General features: G+C 44.9%; 1 protein-coding gene across 2 annotated transcripts in view; it reads right to left on the reverse strand.

Moving 5' to 3' along the window:
- Positions 1-24,627, reverse strand: part of LOC112255369 (E3 ubiquitin-protein ligase RNF123) — a 266,952-nt gene that overhangs the window by 178,367 nt on the left and 63,958 nt on the right. For both annotated transcript variants that reach the window (XM_042324870.1, XM_042324871.1), the window contains exons 28-32: positions 15,963-16,050; positions 15,673-15,760; positions 15,252-15,336; positions 5,633-5,772; positions 2,600-2,788 (exon numbers count right to left, since the gene is read on the reverse strand). In XM_042324870.1, the coding sequence (XP_042180804.1) occupies positions 2,600-2,788; positions 5,633-5,772; positions 15,252-15,336; positions 15,673-15,760; positions 15,963-16,050 (590 nt within the window). The remainder of the gene's footprint in view (positions 1-2,599; positions 2,789-5,632; positions 5,773-15,251; positions 15,337-15,672; positions 15,761-15,962; positions 16,051-24,627) is intronic.

Raw genomic sequence — 24,627 nt, forward strand, 5'->3', positions numbered from 1 at the left:
CAATAGAAACACATTGAATAACAGATAGTCCTTACTGCTCTTAGCCAATAGAAACACATTGAATAACAGACAGTCCTTACTGCTCTTAGCCCATAGAAACACACTGAATAACAGATAGTCCTTACTGCTATTAGCCAATAGAAACACATTGAATAACAGATTCACTACATAGACACACACCATAGTCCTTACCCTATTAAAAAAAAATCTAAAAAGGAAGTTTGTTCTGAAGTGTCTGTTCTATATCTGAGAGATATAATAAAGATCAGGAAATATTTTATTGTATGTTTTGTTGATGTATTTACCTCCTTATTGTTTGGCACTTAAACTACCTCCATATAATACTTGCATTTATTTTTTCCTCGAGCAGAACAACATGTGCGTTGTTGGTACGACACCCGCTACGACACCCGCTATTACGACACATTGAATAACGACACCCGCTACGACACCCGCTACGACACCCACACCCAACAACATGTGCGTTGTTAACGACACCGCTACGACACCCACACGACACCCACTACGACACCCAAACCCAACAACATGTGCGTTGTTACTGACAGTGTCTACGACACCCACTACGACACCCACTACGACACCCACACCCAACAACATGTGTTTTGTTGATGTATTTACGACACCACTACGACACCCACACCCAACAACATGTGCGTTGTTGGTACGACACCCACTACGACACCCACTACGACACCCACACCCAACAACATGTGCGTTGTTGGTACGACACCCGCTACGACACCCACTACGACACCCACCCACACCCAACAACATGTGCGTTGTTGGTACGACACCCCCGACACCCACTACGACACCCACTACGACACCCACTACGACACCCACTACGACACCCACACCCAACAACATGTGCGTTGTTGGTACGACACCCACTACGACACCCACTACGACACCCACACCCAACAACATGTGCGTTGTTGGTACGACACCCACTACGACACCCACACCCAACAACATGTGCGTTGTTGGTACGACACCCACACCCAACAACATGTGCGTTGTTGGTACAACACCCACTACGACACCCACACCCAACAACATGTGCGTTGTTGGTACGACACTCACCTTTCCACAGAGGGGTCATATTAACGTATGGCTCAAACCGTGCAGACGATTTAGTGAGAAGACAGATTTATTTTCAGGATGTCTCGTGGTCTAACACACCACTCTAGCTCAGCCACTTTTCAACGCAGAAGTGTGATAGACGGGCGCGGTGGATTGAGACTTGGGATTGCAAAATAAACATATCTCCAGCTTAAACTGACAGATTTTGATGGGGATTTTTGTATTATGCTAATTTGATCTTCACGGGGCCGCGGATATGGACAATGATGGGGGGGGGTAATGAATTCAGCAAGGCTACAGGAGCGGTTACCTTCCCATGTGAATTGCAAAAATCACTGAAGCTTTATATCTCCCTCTCTAACTTTAAGCATCAGCTGTCAGAGCAGCTTACCGATCACTGTCCCTGTACACAGCCCATCTGTAAATAGCACACCCAACTACCTCATCCCCATATTATTACTTACCCTCTTGCTCTTTTGCACCCCAGTATCTCTACTTGCACATCATCATCTGCACATCTATCACTCCAGTGTTAATGCTAAATTGTAATTATTTCACCTCTATGACCTATTTACTGCCTTTACCTCCCTACTCTTCCACATTTACGCACAATGTACACAGACTTTTCTATTGTGTTATTGACTGTAGGTTTGTTTATGTGTAACTCTGTGTTGTTGTTTTTGTTGCACTGCTTTGCTTTATCTTGGTCAGGTCGCAGTTGTAAATGAGAACTTGTTCTCAACTGACCTACCTGGTTAAATAAAGGTGTTCTCAACTGGCCTACCTGGTTAAATAAAGGTGTTCTCAACTGGCCTACCTGGTTAAATAAAGGTGTTCTCAACTAGCCTACCTGGTTAAATAAAGGTGTTCTCAACTGGCCTACCTGGTTAAATAAAGGTGTTCTCAACTGGCCTACCTGGTTAAATGAAAATAAAATAAAAACGTTTTATTTTATTTTTATCACTGCCTTCTGTGTTCAGGACCACAGAATAATATGATGACTTCATAACATTCTCTTTCCATGTCATTTCACTCCAGTAAGTTTTTTTTTTTTTAATTTTACCTTTATTTAACTAGGCAAGTCAGTTAAGAACAAATTCTTATTTTCAATGACGGCCTAGGAACTGTGGGTTAACTGCCTGTTCAGGGGCAGAACGACAGATTTGTACCTTGTCAGCTCGGGGGTTTGAACTTGCAACCTTCCGGTTACTAACCCGACGCTCTAACCTCAGATGTACATTCAGCCGGTAGAGACAAAGAACAAGTCCTTTTGTGAAGTAATACGAGTTAGAGGGTAGGGAACGTTTCTGGACGTGGCCTTGGTCGGCATTCTACACTCTTCCTTTTCAAACCGTGAAATATTTACCAGAATGAGCTGCGGCGACAACGTCCTCTTATGACATCACAATACCCCAAACAAACAAGTTAATCAACAAATCAAAGTTAAATCAACCAAATTCACTTAACCAACTCATTAAATCCTGTGCCGTCTCACCTGAGCCAATCGTCTGAGCAGCAGTTCAGCGGAGGGGCGTGTCCAGTCGAGGAAGATCTGCGGGACCAGGGTGACTGTCATCTCTAGGACCCGCAGAAGGCTGACGGAAAGGTCGAAACACGTAGCACACACCTTCAGCTGCCTTGTGTCCACAAAGTTACGCTCAGGACGTTCAGCTGCCTGCTGAATCTGGAGGGGAGATTAATAAGGTACTTTACAGCAGGCTTTCTAAAAACCAAAAATGATATGAAGCAGCTTCTCTCCCCTCTACTACCCTAACACATTAAATTGTCTGTTATTACTATCTAGCTATTTGATTATCTATTTTAGGACACTTCGCGAGTAGATGAAAACATATATACTTAAACTTATATGAAAACATCAAGGAAGATCGCAAGGTAATAATTGTGTGTGTGTATATGTGTGTGTGTGTGTACAAAATAATATATGCACTGCTTTCAAAATGCGATTTTTGCCACGATCCCTTTAATGTGTACGACGAGGCCCGCAGGACAGGGAAAAACACGCACAGTGCCTTTTGAATGTATTCACACATTGATGTGTTACAGCCTGAATTTAAAATGGATACATTTTAAAATATATATATTAATAGCCTACACACAATACACCATAATGTCAAAGTGGTACTACGCATATTAAACATATTCCAAAACATGCATCCTGTTTGCAACAAGGCACTAAAGTAATACTGAAAACTAAGTGTTACGTTTGGGGGCAAATCCAATACAACACATTACCGAGTACCACTCTCCATATTTTCAAGCATAGTGGTGCCTGCATCAGGTTATGGGTATGTTTGTAAACGTTAAGTACTGGGGAGTTTTTCAGGATAAGAATAGAAACTTAATGGAGTTAAGCACTGGCAAAATCCTAGAGGAAAACCTGGTTCAGTCTGCTTTATACCAGACACTGGGAGCTACGCATGGCCTGTTGGCAACAAACTTCAAACACTGTATATACTATCAACTAGGGTCCTGCCCAAGCTTGCTCTAGCAAACTTGCAACATTGTATAAAATATTCTGGGCTCGCAAGTGTTTCTCCATCTCAGTGAGCTCGGGACAGACATAGCTGGAGGCTATTCTACACAAAAGATAAGCACTTATCAGGTAGGTCTAGTTGACATTTCCACTGGATCAGAGCATGACATGTTTCCCTTTCACGCTGAGTGGTTATCAAAAAAAAAAGGGAGAGCTGGAAATATTTTCCAAAAGATTACCCAAAATTTCCACAAATTAACTTTTAACAAGGCACACCATGTTAATTGAAATACATTCCAAGTAACTACCTCATGAAGCTGGTTGAGAGAATGCCAAGTGTGTGCAAAGCTGTCATCAAGGCAAAGCGTGGCTACTTTGAAGAGTCTCAAATATATTTTGTTATGTTTTAACACTTACTTGTTTACTACATGATTCCATGTGTTATATTTAATAGTTTGGATGTCTTCACTATTATTCTACAATGTAGAAAATAGTAAAAAAATAAAGAAAAACCCTTTGAATGAGTAGGTGTGTCCAAATGTTTGAACGGTACAGTACATTGAGGAACTATTGTCATTCTCAATGGATGTAAATACAGACTGTGTTTGCTTGCTGTTTGAGGTGAAGAAAACATTACTTTGAGAAGCGCCACAGGTTATTAGTGGTGATGCGTTAAGCCAATCAGAAATACTATCAGATCCCCCAAATGGGCACATTTATATGACTAGATTTGCACGCAGGCCAGGTAACCTATAGGCCTACTTCTATGTGTAAATCAGGCCAGGTAACCTATAAGCCTACTTCTATGTGTAAATCAGGCCAGGTAGACCATAGGCCTACTTCTATGTGTAAATCAGGCCAGGTAGACCATAGGCCTACTTCTATGCGTAAATCAGGCCAGGTAGCCTATAGGCCTACTTCTGTGCGTAAATCAGGCCAGGTAACCTATAGGCCTACTTCTATGCGTAAATCAGGCCAGGTAACCTATAGGCCTACTTCTATGCGTAAATCAGGCCAGGTAACCTATAGGCCTACTTCTATGCGTAAATCAGGCCAGGTAACCTATAGGCCTACTTCTATGCGTAAATCAGGCCAGGTAACCTATAGGCCTACTTCTATGCGTAAATCAGGCCAGGTAGCCTATAGGCCTACTTCTATGTGTAAATCAGGCCAGGTAGACTATAGGCCTACTTCTGTGTGTGTGCATCCTTACTTAACATTGACAGGAGCGCTCCAAACAAAATACAATGACTAAATTGACGAAACTCGTCAATAGAATGAAATAAACCTAAACTTGTTAAATAGGTTGTGCGTTCTGCAAAAGTGCCCATTCTGACAAGGAAAACCGTTAAAAGACTAATAATAATAATAATAATAAATTGAATGCATTAACAGAAATGATCATAACCAAACATTGTAGATGAGAAATTATAGGAATTAACGGTAAATGTAGGCTACTACTGGTGACGCATGTAACGGGGAATTGATAGACACTAACAAATCAAGGTAAACAATTCACACAATTACAGTTATTAAACAATGAATGTGCGCACAAATTGTCGGGAGACACTTGCATTGTGCATTTTTAGAGAGACTGTCCTTCTTGTACTGTGCCCTTCACGCCGGCCCCCGCTATGGATGAGTTCACCGAGACGATGAGTTCACCGAGACGATGAGTTCACCGAGACGATGAGTTCACCGAGACGATGAGTTCACCGAGACGATGAGTTCACCGAGACGATGAGTTCACCGAGACGATGAGTTCACCGAGACGATGAGTTCACCGAGACGACGAGTTCACCGAGACGACGAGTTCACCGAGACGATGAGTTCACCGAGACGATGAGTTCACCGAGACGGGCTCGAATCACACAGGTGTCTCGTTTGCCATTAAAAGAAATATATATATTTGACAAAAAAAAAATATATAATAAGTTGGTTGACCAAAAGCCTATCGACCAAACAATCGACTAATAATATAATATATAATTGGGGTCAGCCCTAACAGGAAGTGATGTCGATTTCTATGCTCACCTCCTGGATCATGCCTATAAACTCTGAAAAGGCCCAGTTGAGCTGGTTGAGAACAGAATTGAGGAAGGAGGCGGCCATGTCTTTATCCAGAGAGAGCAGCTCCGCCATGTGTCTCTGCAGCAGGAGGGACGGGCACGGCTCTGTAACGACCAATCAGAGAGGAGAATACTGTCACACAACCAATTAGAGGAGAGAATACTGCAGGTTTCACACCAGGGCCACATTCAGTTGGGCCAAAGACCTTTTGGTACGGAACACCATGGCAAAACGTTTTGAAACTTACAGAAATAAAAAAATAAGTGTTTGTCTTCTGTTTTAATTAGTTTTATTCACAAGTCCCCAGCAGCAGATTACACAGCTCTAACTCATAGTATGACGCTGTGCAGAGTGGGGGTTGATATGACAGTATACAGAATAGATTGATCAAAGACACACATATCCCCCCTGCATGATACTAAGGACATTACTAACCATAACAGATTTCACATCATGACACCTTCTATTCAGATTGGATAAAGATATGCACTGGACCACAATGGCTGAGGCAGGACGTGCCAGAGGCTGTGGGTGAAGCAGGACGTGCCAGAGGCTGTGGGTGAAGCAGGACGTGCCAGAGGCTGTGGGTGAAGCAGGACGTGCCAGAGGCTGTGGGTGAAGCAGGACGTGCCAGAGGCTGTGGGTGAAGCAGGACGTGCCAGAGGCTGTGGGTGAAGCAGGACGTGCCAGAGGCTGTGGGTGAAGCAGGACGTGCCAGAGGCTGTGGGTGAAGCAGGACATAAGAGGCTGTGGGTGAAGCCTGAATTACCAGGCGACAAAGCCAAAGTAACATGCTTGCTAGATGTCTGGTGGTACAAGTAGGAAAGTAAACAAATACCATTTGTATCTCGGGCTATGCCCTGTTGCCTCCCGACAGCTGTTTCCCAGAAGCAGTTTTTTGAGACAACATCCATTCAGCCATCTCCTCGTCCACACAGTACTAGAGCTATCATCAATTACTACAGCCATCTCCTCGTCCACACAGTCCGAGAGCTATCATCAATTACTACAGCCATCTCCTCTCATCCAGTACTGGAGGCTATCATCCCATACTGTGGAGGACCATCTCCATACTGTGGAGGACCCACACAGTACTACTGTGGAGGCTATCATCCATATTACATACTGTGGAGGACCTCTCATCCCATACAGTGGAGGAGCTCATCCCATACTGTGGAGGCCCTCTCATCCCAGTACTGTGGAGGACCATCATCCCATACTGTGGAGCCATCTGAAGGACCTCTCATCCCATACTGTGAAGGACCTCATCCCATCCCATACATGTACTGGAAGGACCTCATCCCATACTGTGGAGGACCTCTCATCCCATACTGTGGAGGACCTCTCATCCCATACTGTGGAGGACCTCTCATCCCATACTGTGGAGGACCTCATCTGTGAATCCCATACTGTGGAGGACCTCTCATCCCATACTGTGAAGGACCTCTCATCCCATACTGTGGAGGACCTCTCATCCCATACTGTGAAGGACCTCTCATCCCATACTGTGAAGGACCTCATCATCCCATACTGTCATCCCATACTGTGAAGGACCTCATCATCCCATCCTGTGAAGGACCTCATCCCGTACTGTGAAGGACCTCATCCCGTACTGTGGAGGATAGGCTGTAAATGTAACACCTTATCACAGAGGGAGAGAGCGACATCCACATCCCACATGACAAAAGCATTGTAACGTCGCTCTTGAAGGACAAGGGATTCTCAATAAACCTCGTCAAGCGTACCAACCAATCATTAAGCAGGACAGTGTTGTCGCTCTTTAAGGAGAGATAACCTTTAGATTTAATTAACTTCACACAATAATATTCTATACGCTGTGTGGCTGCACACTGGCCTACAGAGACTAGCCAGGGGATGTACTGGGCAGCAGGGGAGAGTTTTCGGACAGAGGACAGCAGCGTGAAGCAGGTGTATTGTATGGATGAATAGATGCTCATCTCCTCTGGATCCCACCTAGCTGATGGAGGGTAATGTTCTATTATTCTGCCTGATGTCTCCCCCCTCCTCCCTCCTCTCTTCAACCCACCCAGGGACTGTCTGGGGAGATTGGATAAGGGATTGATGGATGGACAGTCTGTTATATTACCCTGCCCAATCTCTCCTTTCCTTTCTCATTACAAACGTTGCCTTCACACCTCCTCCAGTCCACCCATCACTGTTCTCCACACAGATACATGATGTTTCCCTCCACAGATGCATGATGTTTCCCTCCACAGATACATGATGTTTCCCTCCACAGATACATGTTTCCCTCCACAGATACATGATGTTTCCCTCCAGATACATGTTGTTTCCCTCCACAGCCACATGATGTTTCCCTCCACCCATCACTGTCATCCACACAGATACATGATGTTTCCCTCCACAGATGCATGATGTTTCCCTCCACCCATCACTGTCATCCAGCCACAGATACATGATGTTTCCCTCCACAGCCACAGATACATGATGTTTCCCTCCACAGACAGATGCATGATGTTTCCCTCCACAGATGCATGATGTTTCCTTCCACAGCCACAGATGCATGATGTTTCCTCCACAGCCACAGATGCATGATGTTTCCCTCCACAGCCACAGATGCATGATGTTTCCCTCCACAGATGCATGATGTTTCCTTCCACAGCCACAGATGCATGATGTTTCCTTCCACAGCCACAGATGCATGATGTTTCCCTCCACAGCCACAGATGCATGATGTTTCCCTCCACAGCCACAGATGCATGATGTTTCCCTCCACAGATGCATGATGTTTCCCTCCACAGATGCATGATGTTTCCCTCCACAGATGCATGATGTTTCCCTCCACAGATGCATGATGTTTCCCTCCACAGATGCATGATGTTTCCCTCCACAGCCACAGATGCATGATGTTTCCCTCCACAGCCACAGATGCATGATGTTTCCCTCCACAGATGCATGATGTTTCCCTCCACAGATGCATGATGTTTCCCTCCACAGATGTCATGATGTTTCCCTCCACAGCCACAGATGCATGATGTTTTCCACAGATGCATGATGTTTCCCTCCACAGATGCATGATGTTTCCCTCCACAGATGCATGATGTTTACCTCCACAGATGCATGATGTTTACCTCCACAGATGCATGATGTTTCCCTGCACCCAGATGCATGATGTCATCCACAGATGCATGATGTTTCCCTCCACAGATGCATGATACATGATGTTTCCCTCCACAGATGCATGATGTTTCCCTCCACAGCCACAGATGCATGATGTTTCCCAGCCACAGATGCATGATGTTTCCCTCCACAGATGCATGATGTTTCCCTCCACAGATGCATGATGTTTCCCTCCACAGATGCATGATGTTTCCCTCCACAGATGCATGATGTTTCCCTCCACAGATGCATGATGTTTCCCTCCACAGATGCATGATGTTTCCCTCCACAGATGCATGATGTTTCCCTCCACAGATGCATGATGTTTCCCTCCACAGATGCATGATGTTTCCCTCCACAGATGCATGATGTTTCCCTCCACAGATGCATGATGTTTCCCTCCACAGATGCATGATGTTTCCCTCCACAGATGCATGATGTTTCCCTCCACAGCCAAAGGCATTGATTTTTTATTTCACCTTTATTTAACCAGGTAGGTCAGTTGAGAACAAGTTCTCATTTACAACTGCGACCTGGCCAAGATAAAGCAAAGCAGCGCGACACTAACAAACAACAACACAGAGTTACACATAAACAAACATACAGTCAAGTATACAATAGAAAAAGTATATATACAGTGTGTGCAAATGAGGTAAGATAAGGGAGGTAAGGCAATAAATAGGCCATAGTGACAAAATAATTACAATTTAGCAATTAAACACTGGAGTGACAGATGAGCAGAAGATGATCAGAATGTTAGACTATACAAATGGGGACAGGGAGGGTGAGGTCACATCCTGTATAAAATCGGCAGTAGTGACTGACATCCTGTCCTCTTCCAGAGTCAATGTTGTGAGAACTCTTTATTCTATACGTAAGGGCATTAATACTGCAGCATGTACAGTTACGTGACGCCACATTTAAACCAGTCCTGTCCAATAGTAGGAAATCTTTACTGTGAATTTCATCTGTCACTTCTGACCGGACAACTGATAACTAGGACCTTTCTCTCTGCAACATCACTACTAATATGAGATAAACAGCACACACACACAGAAACACACACGCACACACACAGAAACACACACACACAGAAACACACACACACACACAGTCCATCCCCCCAAAAAACGAAATGTCTAGTATGTCAGCAATCAAGTTAAGATAGATCATTTAAAAAAATACAGAAAGTCATTATGATGCCAAAAAAAACTGTATTTCTGTACTTTAAGTTATACATCATGAAAACATTTTGGGACGATATCAACAACAAAGCAATGAAACAAATACCAACAGGTTGTTTCACAAGGGCTTATCAATCCAAGCCTCTTCATTAAGCTGTGTCCCAAATCACCCCCTATCGGGAATAGGGTAACATTTGGAACTCAGTTCAAGTCTCTCTCGCTCTGGGGCCTTGTCATATGTGTCTCGGAAAGCGTCAGCAATTCCCAATTAAAATAAATTATAAGTTAGGGCAATATGCAAATTGAGTGGCCCGGGTAGCTAGTCACTTCAAAACAAGATGCAGACGGTAGATTTTCGTTATTTTCCCTTTGTCCTCCCTCTCTCTCTCTCTCAGGATCCATTACTCGGATGCTTTTGTACTTTAAATTCATGTTGTTTATTTTTGTCTTTTTCCCCTGTTCTACTCATTAGGCTCACGGTCAGACGGTAGCACAAAAGACAACATGAAGTGTTGAACTGTACTACTCATCATATTAGGCTAACAGATATTATTCAGCTTGTTGAGGTGTTTTTGGTTCAACATCGTCTGTGTTGTGTCTGTTTGTCCTCGAGAAATTTGAGTCTTCATTGTGGAAACCGAAAGACAACCAGAGACTCATTAGGACAACAGACAAAAAGGCATACACAAACACAGGCAGGTCAGGGACTAAAGGAACACACACACACACACACACACGTGATGGAACAGTGCACGGAAAAACGAACAGGATCAAATACAGGGATATGAGACCAACTACAATCTCTAGATAATCTAAATAAACACAAAGGTAGGATTGGATGGAATACAATTAGAACTGCTACAGGCTAGGTTTGAGTTGGGCTAGGGTTGGGTTGGGCTAAGGGTTGGGCTAGGGTTGGGCTAGGGTTGGGTTTGGGTTAGGCTGGGCTAGGCTAGGGTTGGGCTGGGCTGGGCTAGGGCTGGGCTGGGCTAGGGTTGGGCTGGGCTAGGGTTGGGCTGGGCTAGGCTAGGGTTGGGCTGGGCTAGGGTTGGGCTAGGGTTGGGCTGGGCTAGGGTTGGGCTAGGGTTGAGGGGATCACTAATAAGCAAAATAAATCAATTAGAACTGCTACAGGCTAGGGTTGAGGATATCACTAATAAGCTAAATAAATCAATTAGAACTGCTACAAGCTAGGGTTGGGCTAGGGTTGGGGTTGAGGGGATCACTAATAAGCTAAATAAATCAATTAGAACTGCTACAAGCTAGGGTTGGGCTAGGGTTGGGGTTGAGGGGATCACTAATAAGCAAAATAAATCAATAACTTAGTGATGGTAAAACAAAAAGGAACAAACTTACTTTGGAAACTAGCAATGGATAAATCTCCTGTAAGCCATGCAAATGAGTCAGATGAAACAAAAACAATATTAGCATGAAGAACAGAAGACAAAGAAAAAAAAGAACCGAAGATGGACAGATTGGACAAGAAAGAGAAAAACGAGCTGAAAAGGGGGAGAACCCCCCCAACCACCCATCAGTTCTCCCCCACCCCCCACCCATCAACTTGTCACATGAAAGGAGAAGGGCATCAATGACTTTGTAAATGTACCATTTGTAACATCTAGGCTTAGGCAACAATGGCTGACAACTCTGTGTTTCTGCTTGATCCCGATCCTTCAACGTCAGAATGTCAGAATCAAGATATAAAAAGGTAACTAGTGTCTGGAGTTGAATTTATAAGTGCCTTTGGCTCTAATGTTATTATTTGACCAAAGCTATACAACAACAAAAATAATAATGAAGAACAGTAAGTCATTGCTCTTGCTGACAGGGAATCTATACATTAGCTACATATACATTAGTCACATTAGCTATAGATGCAAGCAACTTTTTAAAATCTCACAAACATATTATTTAACATATATATATTTAACATATATACACACACACACACACACATATATATTTTTAACACACACATACACACACACACACACACACACACACATACATACATACACATACAGTGGGGCAAAAAAGTATTTAGTCAGCCACCAATTGTGCAAGTTCTCCCACTTAAAAAGATGAGAGAGGCCTGTAATTTTCATCATAGGTACACTTCAACTATGACAGACAAAATGAGGAGAAAAATCCATGATCCATTGCAAATAATGAATTTATTTGATGGTGGAAAATAAGTATTTACACGGATGCTTTGTACATTATCTGGAAATCGTGGATGACTTGGTACGTTTCTCCTGTTTACACCACGGTTGACAAAGAAAACAAGCACACATTTACTGGTAAAAATGACATGTAAAATACTAATTCCTCCTTCCACTTAACCTGGTTGTTAGTTCTATAGGTTAGGTTGCTACTGTACAGAGAAGCTGACTTGTTCATTATATTTGCTTGATTGCTATGCAGGCTGGCAATGTTCTTATCCTTTGCTTGCTAGCTAGTCATGTCAAATCTGCAGATAAAATTACATCAAAGTAGCTGCATTTGCATTTGTTTAAGCTGTTTTCTAGTGCATTTATTTGGGTACATCCATGCTACTGTACATATGTGTAGTGCTGATGAGGGATGACACGCACACAAAGTCAATTTCATCTATGGAACTAAAAGTTTTTTTTTTTTTTTTAATTAAAAATTAAATGCCTTTTATTAAATCCGTTTATTAAAGTGGCCAGAGATGCACCCATGTCAAAGTGTAAATTGTGTTATTTTGAGGATGAACTTTATGGCTCTATCCTTTCTACCCACTGCATTCTGGGTACCACAATTTGGTTCAGAAGACCTTGAGTACACACACACACAGACACACACACTGTTGTAATCAGGGTTCCCAAATGGTACCCTATTCCCTATTTAGTGCACTACTTTAGACCAGGACCAATGGCACCCTATTCCCTATTTAGTGCACTACTTTAGACCAGGACCAATGGCACCCTATTCCCTATTTAGTGCACTACTTTAGACCAGGACCAATGGCACCCTATTCCCTATTTAGTGCACTACTTTAGACCAGGACCAATGGCACCCTTTTCCCTATTTAGTGCACTACTTTAGACCAGGACCAATGGCACCCTATTCCCTATTTAGTGCACTACTTTAGACCAGGACCAATGGCACCCTATTCCCTATTTAGTGCACTACTTTAGACCAGGACCAATGGCACCCTATTCCCTATTTAGTGCACTACTTTAGACCAGGACCAATGGCACCCTATTCCCTATTTAGTGCACTACTTTAGACCAGGACCAATGGTACCCTTTTCCCTATTTAGTGCACTACTTTAGACCAGGACCAATGGTACCCTATTCCCTATTTAGTGCACTACTTTTGTAAAGGGCCCCTAGGATGCCATTTGGAACACTGTCATGCTTTATCAGTTTTAAATCAGAGCAAAGTAAATACAAACACTATCTCACAACATGTCAACCAGCGCCATGGTTGTTTTTCCACTTTTAGCTTTGCATTTTAGTGGACCTCGTAGTATACCGGGGTAAATTCAACTGCATTCACATTGATAGAAGCAGAACATTTAAAGAATATGTAATGACTAAGTCTCTGCTATTGTTGCTACAAAAATGTGTTTCTCTATTTGGGTCTGGAAGTTTGATGCCCTGTATGTGAAAGCAAATCTATTTTGTTGGACAGAAATACCACATCTACTATGGACTACTATCACTTACAGAACATCTGTACCACTCCATATACTGTGAGCCCGGTCCCGGAACGATTTAACCTGGTCGGTTTTACCCGGTCTCAGAACGGTTTAACCCGGTTGGTTTAGCCCGGTCGGTTTAGCCCGGTTGGTTTAGCCCGGTTGGTTTAGCCCGGTTGGTTTAGCCCGGTTGGTTTAGCCCGGTTGGTCTAGCCCGGTTGGTTTAGCCCGGTCTCGGAACGGTTTAACCCGGTTGGTTTAGCCCTGTCTCGGAACGGTTTAGCCCGGTTGGATTAGCCCGGTCTCGAACGGTTTATCCCGGTTGGTTTAGCCCGGTCTCGGAACGGTTTAGCCCGGTACCGGAGCGGTTTAGCCCGGTTGGTTTAGCCCGGTACCAGAACAGTTTAGCCCGGTACCGGAGCGGTTTAACCCGGTTGGTTTAGCCCGGTACCAGAACGGTTTAGCCCGGTACCGGAGCGGTTTAACCCGGTTGGTTTAGCCCGGTACCAGAACGGTTTAGCCCGGTACCGGAACGGTTTAGCCCGGTTGGTTTAGCCCGGTACCAGAACGGTTTAGCCCGGTACCGGAACGGTTTAGCCCGGTACCGGAACGGTTTAGCCCGGTCTCGGAACAGTTTAGCCCGGTACCGGAACGGTTTAGCCTGGTACCGGAACGGTTTAGCCTGGTACCGGAACGGTTTAGCCCGGTACCGGAACAGACTTGCACACTGAAAGATCAGTGAACAAAAACAAGATGGGTTTCATTTACAAAAAATGGGAATTATAAAACAGGACGAGGAAAGGACTATTTATGGGAACATGACACTACAAAATAGACCACTTGGGCTGATTAGCTCCAACGTTGGATTTATTACAAAGATGTGAGTGGACTGAGGGACAGACAGACACAGTGAGTATGGACAGACAAGAGAAGACAAGAGGAGAACAGCAGACAGACAAGAGAAGACAGACAAGACAGACAAGAGAACAGCAGACAGACAAGAGAAGACAGAAAAGAGTATGTGAAGGAATATCTCTATAGTATAGTGGTGAGGGAGGAGGAAGGGAGAGAAGGAGAGAGAAGTAGGGGGGGAGGGGGAGAAGTAGGGAGATGAGGAGAGAGAAAAGTAGGGAGATGAGGAGAGAGAGAAGTAGGGAGATGAGGAGAGAGAGAAGTAGGGAGATGAGGAGAGAGAGAAGTAGGGAGATGAGGAGAGAGAGAAGTAGGGAGATGAGGAGAGAGAGAAGTAGGGAGATGAGGAGAGAGAGAAGTAGGGAGATGAGGAGAGAGAGAAGTAGGGAGATGAGGAGAGAGAGAAGTAGGGAGATGAGGAGAGAGAGAAGTAGGGAGATGAGGAGAGAGAGAAGTAGGGAGATGAGAGAGGAAGAGATGAGGAGAGAGAGAAGTAGGGAGAGAGAAGTAGGAGGGGAGAGGTTATTAGAGGTAGATGAGGAGAGAGAGAAGTAGGGGGATGAGGAGAGAGAGAAGTAGGGGGAGAGGTTATTAGAGGTAGATGAGGAGAAAGTGGGAAAGGAGAGGACAGTGAGAAGAGAGAAGCGGGAGGATAGAGAAGAGGGAGGAGGAGACTTACTCTGCAGACTGGGAAGGTTGGTATCCTCTGGTTTGGTTTTGAGCAGATGAGGCAGCCGTGTGTACCTGTACCCAAACCCACAACCCTGTAAGAGAACAGAAACTACGGGTTAGTGAGAACAATACAAGAGGTCAGGGACAAGAGAGAGAGAACCCAGACCCACAGCCCTGCAACAGAACAGAAACTACGGGTTAGTGAGAACAATACAAGAGGTCAGGGACAAGAGAGAGAGAACCCAGACCCACAGCCCTGCAACAGAAACTATGGTGGGACAATTGTGAACTTGTGCACTGAGAAGCTAAACCAGAAGACGGCCCTGCAACAGAAACTATGGTGGGACAATTGTGAACTTGTGCACTGAGAAGCTAAACCAGAAGACGGCACGGTGCTGATAGAGGAGAACCAAGGACAGGGTACGTACCCTCCACAGTCGCACCAGGATCCAGTTAGTCTGAGCCCAGGGCCTCTGTTCATAGGGGGCCAGCAGGTTTCTCATCATGGACACACGTCTAGGAGACAAACATACTCTTTCACATACGAGATTCGGTGAAGCTTTCACATAGGACACAGCTTGCAAGACATACCTGATACAACATGAGAGAAATTATTGGCATATAGCGAAGAGGCTATTTGGTGTCTATTTTTGGTATGTTCACAAGACCTAAGGTAGCGAACAAACACATACAAAAACGCACGCACTACAATACTCACTGTTCCTCTGGGATCCTCTCCACGGCTCTGAGGGATTGTGGGTAACACACGTAACTGGCCAGAGCCTGCATGAGGGAGTCTTTGATGTCTACGGAGAGAAACACAGAACAAGATCTCAAATTCAAGTAGGCTACCACACACCAGAGGGATATGCTATGAAGCAAGCCAGATCTAGTCAGGCTTCTCATAAAGCTAGCCAGCTTCAGTTAGCTTCACATTCCAGCTCAGGTGTCAGCCGTACCACAAAACGGTGGATACTGGTCGTCCGTCTGCTGCTAACTCTAGAAGGCCTGAATCTGCACGTCCAGCACCTAAACTCTTCATTTAAGAGGCAATGCTGAACAACTTCAGCAAACTATGGTTGTTAGAAGTTCCATCTGTCTTCTATTCCACAGGCGCATCGTTAAGGCGTACCGTTAAGGCTTATTGTTAATGCATATCTACCTCAATGTGCCATGATGGTCATGAATATGCGCATATTTAACAGTAGAATAATAGCCCAGTGTTGATTTGCACCAGGAGCCGGCAGTCTAGTAAATCGGCAGTCTAGTAAATCTAGTAAGTCTAGTGACCGGAAACCTGACCGAATACCAATAGTGTAGCTATTCCCTCTGCAAGTCAATCAAACAAGCTAAGCGTCAGTATAGAGACAAAGTAGAATCGCAATTCAACGGCTCAGACACGAAGTATGTGGCAGGGTCTACAGTCAATCACGGATTACAAAAAGAAAACCAGCCCAGTCACGGACCAGGATGTCTTGCTCCCAGGCAGACTAAATAACTTTTTTTGCTCGCTTTGAGGACAATACAGTGCCACTGACACGGCCTGCAACCAAAACATGCGGCCCCTCCTTCACTGCAGCAGAGGTGATTAAAACATTTAAACGTGTTAACCCTCGCAAGGCTGCAGGCCCAGACGGCATCCCCAGCCGCGTCCTCAGAGTATGCGCAGACCAGCTGGCTGGTGTGTTTACGGACATATTCAATCGATCCCTATCCCAGTCTGCTGTTCCCACATGCTTCAAGAGGGCCACCATTGTTCCTGTTCCCAAGAAAGCTACGGTAACTGAGCTAAACGACTAATGCCCGTAGCACTCACCTCCGTCATCATTAAGTGCTTTGAGAGACTAGTCAAGGACCATATCACCTCCACCCTACCTGACAACCTAGACCCACTCCAATTTGCTTACCGCCCAAATAGGTCCACAAACGATGCAATCTCAACCACACTGCACACTGCCCTAACCCATCTGGACAAGAGGAATAGCTATGTAAGAATGCTGTTCATCGACTACAGCTCAGCATTTAACACCATAGTACCCTCCAAACTCGTCATCAAGCTCGAGACCCTGGGTCTCGACCCCGCCCTGTGCAACTGGGTACTGGACTTCCTGACGGGCCGCCCCTAGGTGGTGAGGGTAGGTAACAACATCTCCACCCCGCTGATCCTCAACACTGGGGCCCCACAAGAGTCCGTTCTGAGCTCTCTCCTGTACTCCCTGTTCACCCACGACTGCGTGGCCACGCACGCCTCCAACTCAATCATCAAGTTTGAGGACGACACAACAGTGGTAGGCTTGATTACCAACAACGACGAGACGGCCTACAGGGAGGAGGTGAGGGCCCTCGGAGTGTGGTGTCAGGAAAATAACCTCACACTCAACGTCAACAAAACCTAGGAGATGATTGTGGACTTCAGGAAACAGCAGAGGGAACACCCCCCTATCCACCGCGATGGAACAGTAGTGGAGAGGGTAGTAAGTTTTAAGTTCCTCGGCGTACACATCACAGACAAACTGAATTGGTCCACTCACACAGACAGCATCGTGAAGAAGGCGCAGCAGCGCCTCTTCAACCTCAGGAGGCTGAAGAAATTCGGCTTGTCACCAAAAGCACTCAAACTACCTGCCCTCCAGGACACCTACACCACCCGATGTCACAGGAAGGCCATAAAGATCATCAAGGACAACAACCACCCGAGCCACTGCCTGTTCACCCCGCTATCATCCAGAAGGCGAGGTCAGGACAGGTGCGTCAAAGCTGGGACCGAGAGACTGAAAAGCAGCTTCTATCTCAAGGCCATCAGACTGTTAAACAGCCACCACTAACATTGAGTGGCTGCTGCCAACACACTGTCAATGACACTGACTCAACTCCAGCCACTTTAATCATGGGAATTGATGGGAAATGATGTAAATATATCACTAGCCACTTTAAACAATGCTACCTTATATAATGTTACTTACCCTACATTGTTCATCTCATATGCATACGTTGATACTGTACTCTATATCATCGACTGCATCCTTATGTAATACATGTATCACTAGCCACTTTAACTATGCCACTTTGTTTACATACTCATCTCATATGTATATACTGTACTCGATATCATCTACTGCATCTTGCCTATGCTGCTCTGTACCATCACTCATTCATATATCTTTATGTACATATTCTTTATCCCCTTACACTTGTGTGTATAAGACAGTAGTTTTGGAATTGTTAGCTAGATTACTCGTTGGTTATTACTGCATTGTCGGAAATAGCATGTTTTGAGTTGTATTTATCTGTGCTCATCTGAGGCTATATGGCTGTGCCATGCCAATCAAATGAACAGCCAATGAAATGAACAGCCAATGAAATGAACAGCCAATGAAATGAACTTCTAAAGTTAGCAGACATTACACTCTTATTCTATCCTGCCCTACAAGTCAAAACACATTTTACAGTAAGAATATAGCACCCCCCCCAAATGGCAGTAGCCAAGTGAGGTACGCATTGGTCCATGGGGATTCTAGGAAAAAGTTATATTTTGAAACAGAGCCAATCTGCACAATTTAGAGAATTACTTGGCAAGATTCATTAGAAATCGTGCCAAATAACAGGTTCATTAGAAAACAGTTCCCTTCCTTGTCAATGCATGCTGTGCTGTTCATCCGTCTCAATCTGACAATTGATAAAAATTCAAATCAAATAATCAAATCAAATGTTATTTGCCACATACACATGGTTAGCAGATGTTAATGCGAGTGTAGCGAAATGCTTGTGCTTCTAGTTCCGACAATGCAGTAATAACCAACAAGTAATCTAACTAACAATTCCAAAACTACTGTCTTATACACACAAGTGTAAAGGGATAAAGAATATGTACATAAAGATATATGAATGAGTGATGGTACAGAACGGCATAGGCAAGATGCAGTAGATGGTATAGAGTACAGTATATACATATGAGATGAGTAATGTTGTGTATGTAAACAAAGTGGCATAGTTTAAAGTGGCTAGTGATACATGTATTAAATTAAGATGAGTAATGTAGGGTATGTAAACATTATATTAAGTAGCATTGTTTAAAATGGCTAGTGATATAGTCACCTATCAGATGATTTAATATCTTCTTAACTCCACATCTATTATTATGTGTGTAAAATGGGTTTAAATATAGTTTAGGTGTAGGTTGGCGGGGCCATTAGGTGTAGGTTGGCGGGGCCATTAGGTGTTGGCGGGGTTAGGTGGGGGGCCATTAGGTGTAGGTTGGCAGGGCCATTAGGTGTAGGTTGGCGGGGCCATTTGGTGTAGGTTGGCGGGGCCATTTGGTGTAGGTTGGCGGGGCCATTTGGTGTAGGTTGGCAGGGCCATTTGGTGTAGGTTGGCAGGGCCATTTGGTGTAGGTTGGCAGGGCCATTTGGTGTAGTTTTTACTGCTATAGCCCAAAGAAATCCATTGAATAACAAAATTCATAAAATGTTGTCACAAAACTACCTTCATACTTGCAGTCGTTTGTATAGGTCACCTTGACGAGCACCGAGTGCCGCACAGCATAACGGTCATATTAGTTTGGAGTCCATTCGGGTGCTACAGACGTCTCACGGTGTTGACAAAAGTCGCTGTAGCTCGGTCACCTTCCACCACAGATGCGAAAGGCAGACATAAGCCGATGCAGTGATGTGTCTATTTAAACTGACTTTTTATTATGTTACTTATATTGATGCGCGGCTGTCCATTGAATTAACAATTACACGTGTAATGTGATGTGTAACATATTTTAACACTATTTAACACAAACAAATATTTTATTTAAATAAAATATTTAAATCAGTTGTCTTCCTCAGATGATGCAATCTTAGCGATAGGGAGGGAATCTGATTTCATTGGTCCTCAACTCGTGGCTCAGACACTTCATTTCAGGGTAAATAGAGTTAGCCTGCCCCGGAGCAGGTTAGTTATGAAGGATAAGTTGACATAGAAATTTACCTGGCTACAAAAGGTGAGCCACTTTCGTGGCACTGGTTCTCAAATTGAACTTAGCGAGTTGACCAAATTTAACGAGCCGACTCCTCAAACATGGGACGTAGTATACCCCTCAACATTGACCACGTTGTTATTTAAGGAATATTCGCTGCAGCGCCTCGTTGCAGCGCCTCGTTGCAGCGCCTCGTTGCAGCGCCTCGTTGCAGCGCCTCGTTGCAGCGCCTCGTTGCAGCGCCTCGTTGCAGCGCCTCGTTGCAGCGCCTCGTTGCAGCGCCTCGTTGCAGCGCCTCGTTGCAGCGCCTCGTTGCAGCGCCTCGTTGCAGCGCCTCGTTGCACTCCTTTGTTTTGGTCCTATTTCCTGAGCCAATCTAGATTCGTTGTACGTCCTGAGACCGAGAGAAGTAGGCAGGTAAATGCATTGAGCTCCAACTGTGCTGCTACTCAGGTGTATGTGACTCAATATGTGTTGTTGAATAGCTAAACGGGTTTAAAGCTACAGTCTGGCATCTGGGTATCTTTTAAAATGGTCAGCTATATTACAAAATGTAATGGGTCGGGCTGGTTTTGAATGTAGCTTTAAAGAATACCTGCCCTTAATAAGCAAGTAACGGCTTTGAAAACGTCTGGTTGCATCGATACGAGTCAGAAACATTCATTTAAGTGTTTAAGTTCGACTACAGAGTAAATAGGACAATGGTGGTCAGGAAATCAGTCTCGTCTAAAACGGAGTAAATGACAAGTTAATGAAGCCTTGGGTTTGTATTACAAAGTCAACAAATCATGCTCCCTTTTTGCCAAGCTCCACCTACAAATCTCGCCCCTCCGCCCACTTCCCTTCATGGACTGGAGGGGGCACTGTTGTTTTCTCACCCCTTCATGTTCAAAGGATCACGAGTCCTATACAGATTGACCATGCTTCCACAACCAAGGTTCTGTAGTTTTCCAGCCCTGAGGAGTATTTCTGTCTGTCATAAAGAACTTTTTTTTGGGGGACTCAATCTGATTGGCTGAGCCTGGCTCTCCAGTGGGTAGGCATGGCTGCTGAGTGGATAGGTCCGTCCAAGGCTACACCCCTGCTCAGTCATGTGAAATCAACTGGATGTCTTTCGGGTTGAGTGGTTTCCTTATATGAACTGTAACTCAGTAAATTCTTAGAAATTGTTGCATGTTGATTTTATATTTTTGATCAGTATATTTAGCAGTCTTATAGCTTGGAGGTACAAGCTTTTCAGGGCATTGTTGGTTCCAGACTTGGTGCATGGGTACCGCTTGTCGTGCAGTCGAAGAGAGAACAGTCTATGACTTGGGTGACTCGAGTTAGACAATTTCATTTGTTTTACTTTTACCCCATTTTTCGTGGTAGTTACAGTCTTATCTCGTCGCTGCAACTCCCAGGAGAGGCGAAGGTCGCGAGCCATGTGTCCTTCCGAAACACAACCCAACCAAGTCGCACTGCTTCTTGACACAATGCCCACTTAACCCGGAAGCCAGCCGCACCAATGTGTCTGAGGAAACACTGTACACCCGGCGACCGTGTCAGTATGGTATGCATTGCGCGACCAGCCCGCCACAGGAGTTGCTGACATTGAGGGAGAGGTTGTTGTGCTGGCACCACACTGCCAGGTCTCTACCATCGTCCCTGTCGACTGTCTTATCGTAACCGGTGACCAGGCGGTGACAGTTGTGTCGTCTGCAAACTTAATGATGGTGTTGGAGTCATGGGCAGCCACACAGTCATGGTTGAACAGGGAGTACAGGAGGGGACTAAGCACACACCCCTGAGGGGCCCCCGTGTTAAGAGTCAGCGTGGTGGGTGTGTTGTTGCCTACCCTCACAACCTTAGGCATCCTGTCAGGAAGTCCAGTATCCAGTTGCAGAGGGAGGTGTTTATTTCCAGGGTCCTTAGCTTAGTGATGAGCATTGTGGGCACAATGGTGTTGAACGCTGAGGTGTTGTCAATGAACAGCATTCTCACGTAGGTGTTCCTTTTGTCCCGGTGGGAAAGGGCAGTGTGATTTGCAATAGAGATTATATTACCTGTGGATCTGTTTTGGCTGTATGTGAATTGAAGTGGGTACAGGGTGTCAGGTATCCTACAAGCCTGCCTCTACAGCACTGTCTCCTCCTTCCAGTGTCAGGTATCCTACAATCCTGCATCTATAGCACCGTCTCCTCCTCCTTCCAGTGTCAGGTATCCTACAATCCTGCCTCTACAGCACTGTCTACTCCTCTTTCCAGTGTCAGGTATCCTACAATCCTGCCTCTATAGCACCGTCTCCTCCTCCTTCCAGTGTCAGGGATTTTAGACGTGGAGGAGGCCGTAGGAGGGCAACAACCCAGCAGCAGGACCTCTACCTCCGCCTTTGTGCAAGGAGGAGCACTGCCAGAGCCCTGCAAAATGACCTCCAGCAGGCCACAAATGTGCATGTGTCTGCTCAAACGGTCAGAAACAGACTCCATGAGGGTGGTATGAGGGCCCGGCGTCATCAGGTGGGGGTTGTGCTTACAGCCCAACACTGTGCAGGACGTTTGGCATTTGCCAGAGAACACCAAGATTGGCAAATTCGCCACTGGCGCCCTGTGCTCTTCACAGATGAAAGCATTTTCACACTGAGCATGTGACAGACGTGACAGAGTCTGGAGACGCCGTGGAGAACGTTCTGCTGCCTGCAACATTCTCCAGCATGACCGGTTTGGCAGTGGGTCAGTCATGGTGAGGGGTGTCATTTCTTTGGGGTGGCCACACAGCCCTCCATGTGCTCGCCAGAGGTAGCCTGACTGCCATTAGGTACCGAGATGAGATCCTCAAACCCCTTGTGAGACCATATGCTGGTATGGTTGGCCCTGGGTTCCTCCTAATGCAAGACAATGCTAGACCTCATGTTTTTATTTTTATTTTTTATTTATCCGTTATTTTACCAGGTAAGTTGACTGAGAACACGTTCTCATTTGCAGCAACGACCTGGGGAATAGTTACAGGGGAGAGGTGGGGGATTAATGAGCCAATTGTAAACTGGGGATTATTAGGTGACCATGATGGTTTGAGGGTCAGATTGGGAATTTGTGGCTGGAGTGTGTCAGCAGTTCCTGCAAGAGGAAGGCATTGATGCTATGGACTGGCCCGCCCGTTCCCCAGACCTGAATCCAATTGAGCACATCATGTCTCGCTCCATCCACCAATACCACATTGCACCACAGACTGTCCAGGAGTTGGCGGATGCTTTAGTCCAGGTCTGAGAGGAGATCCCTCAGGAGACCATCCGCCACCTCATCAGGAGCATGCCCAGGCATTGTAGGGAGGTCATACAGGCATGTGGAGGCCACACACACTACTGAGCCTCATTTTGACTTGTTTTAAGGACATTACATCAAAGTTGGATCAGCCTGTAGTGTGGTTTTCCACTTCAATGTTGAGTGACTCCAAATCCAGACCTCCATGGGTTGATAAATTTGATTTCCATTGATATTTTTTGTATGATTTTGTTGTCAGCACATTCAACTATGTAAAGAAAAAAGTATTTAATAAGAATATTTAATTCATTCAGATATAGGATGTGTTATTTCAGTGTTCCCTTTACTTTTTTGAGCAGTGTACATCTGCCTATAGTTATTGAGCTCAACCTGCAGGAGGTTTGCTAGTTGTGATTGAGTGGAGAGGAAACCGCTGTGGGTGAGGTTCTGACAGATGAGTGTGTCTTGGTGGTGGCAAGCACACACCCACATCAAACCACACCCCCAAGCCAACTCTCGTTTGGCTTCGGTCACGGCCACCAGCAAGCAAAAAAAAAACAAGGACAAATCAGTGGATGCAGTTCCCCTTTAAGAAGAGCTAACTGAAATGGATCAGAACCAAAACGATAACAGTCAGAACCCTGAGAACTGAACAAGGCTTCCTCGCTCGTCTCATGTATAAAAAAAAAACATCTGAGACAAGGAGATATGAGGATCTCATTCTAAAACGAAGCCAAAACAAACATGACGGAACATAAATAAGAAGAATGTATCCAGTCACCGTGACAACAAGCAGAGAGTCACACAACGCTGAGCCCGGAGAAGAAACAAACACACTGGCTGGCTGAGTTCCAAATGCCACCCTATTCCCTATTTAGTGCACTACTTTTGACCAGGTCCCATGTGATTTTGATCTAAAGTAGTGCCCTATATAGAAAAAAGGGTGCCATTTGTTACACACAGAGTGTGTGACAATGATAATTAACACTGATGCTTTTATATGGACATAAATTTGGATTTGTTATGTGCTGTATATAAATACTAAGATGTGTATCTAAAACATGACTGATATCTTATGAATAGAGTTAGATTAGAGTTAGGATTCGTCTGAAATGGCACACTTCACTATATAGTGCACTACTTTTGAAGGGAGCCATTTGGGACTCATACTAAGTGTATCT

This window comes from Oncorhynchus tshawytscha, linkage group LG07, assembly GCF_018296145.1.
Source record: "Oncorhynchus tshawytscha isolate Ot180627B linkage group LG07, Otsh_v2.0, whole genome shotgun sequence".
Taxonomy (NCBI): domain Eukaryota; kingdom Metazoa; phylum Chordata; class Actinopteri; order Salmoniformes; family Salmonidae; genus Oncorhynchus; species Oncorhynchus tshawytscha.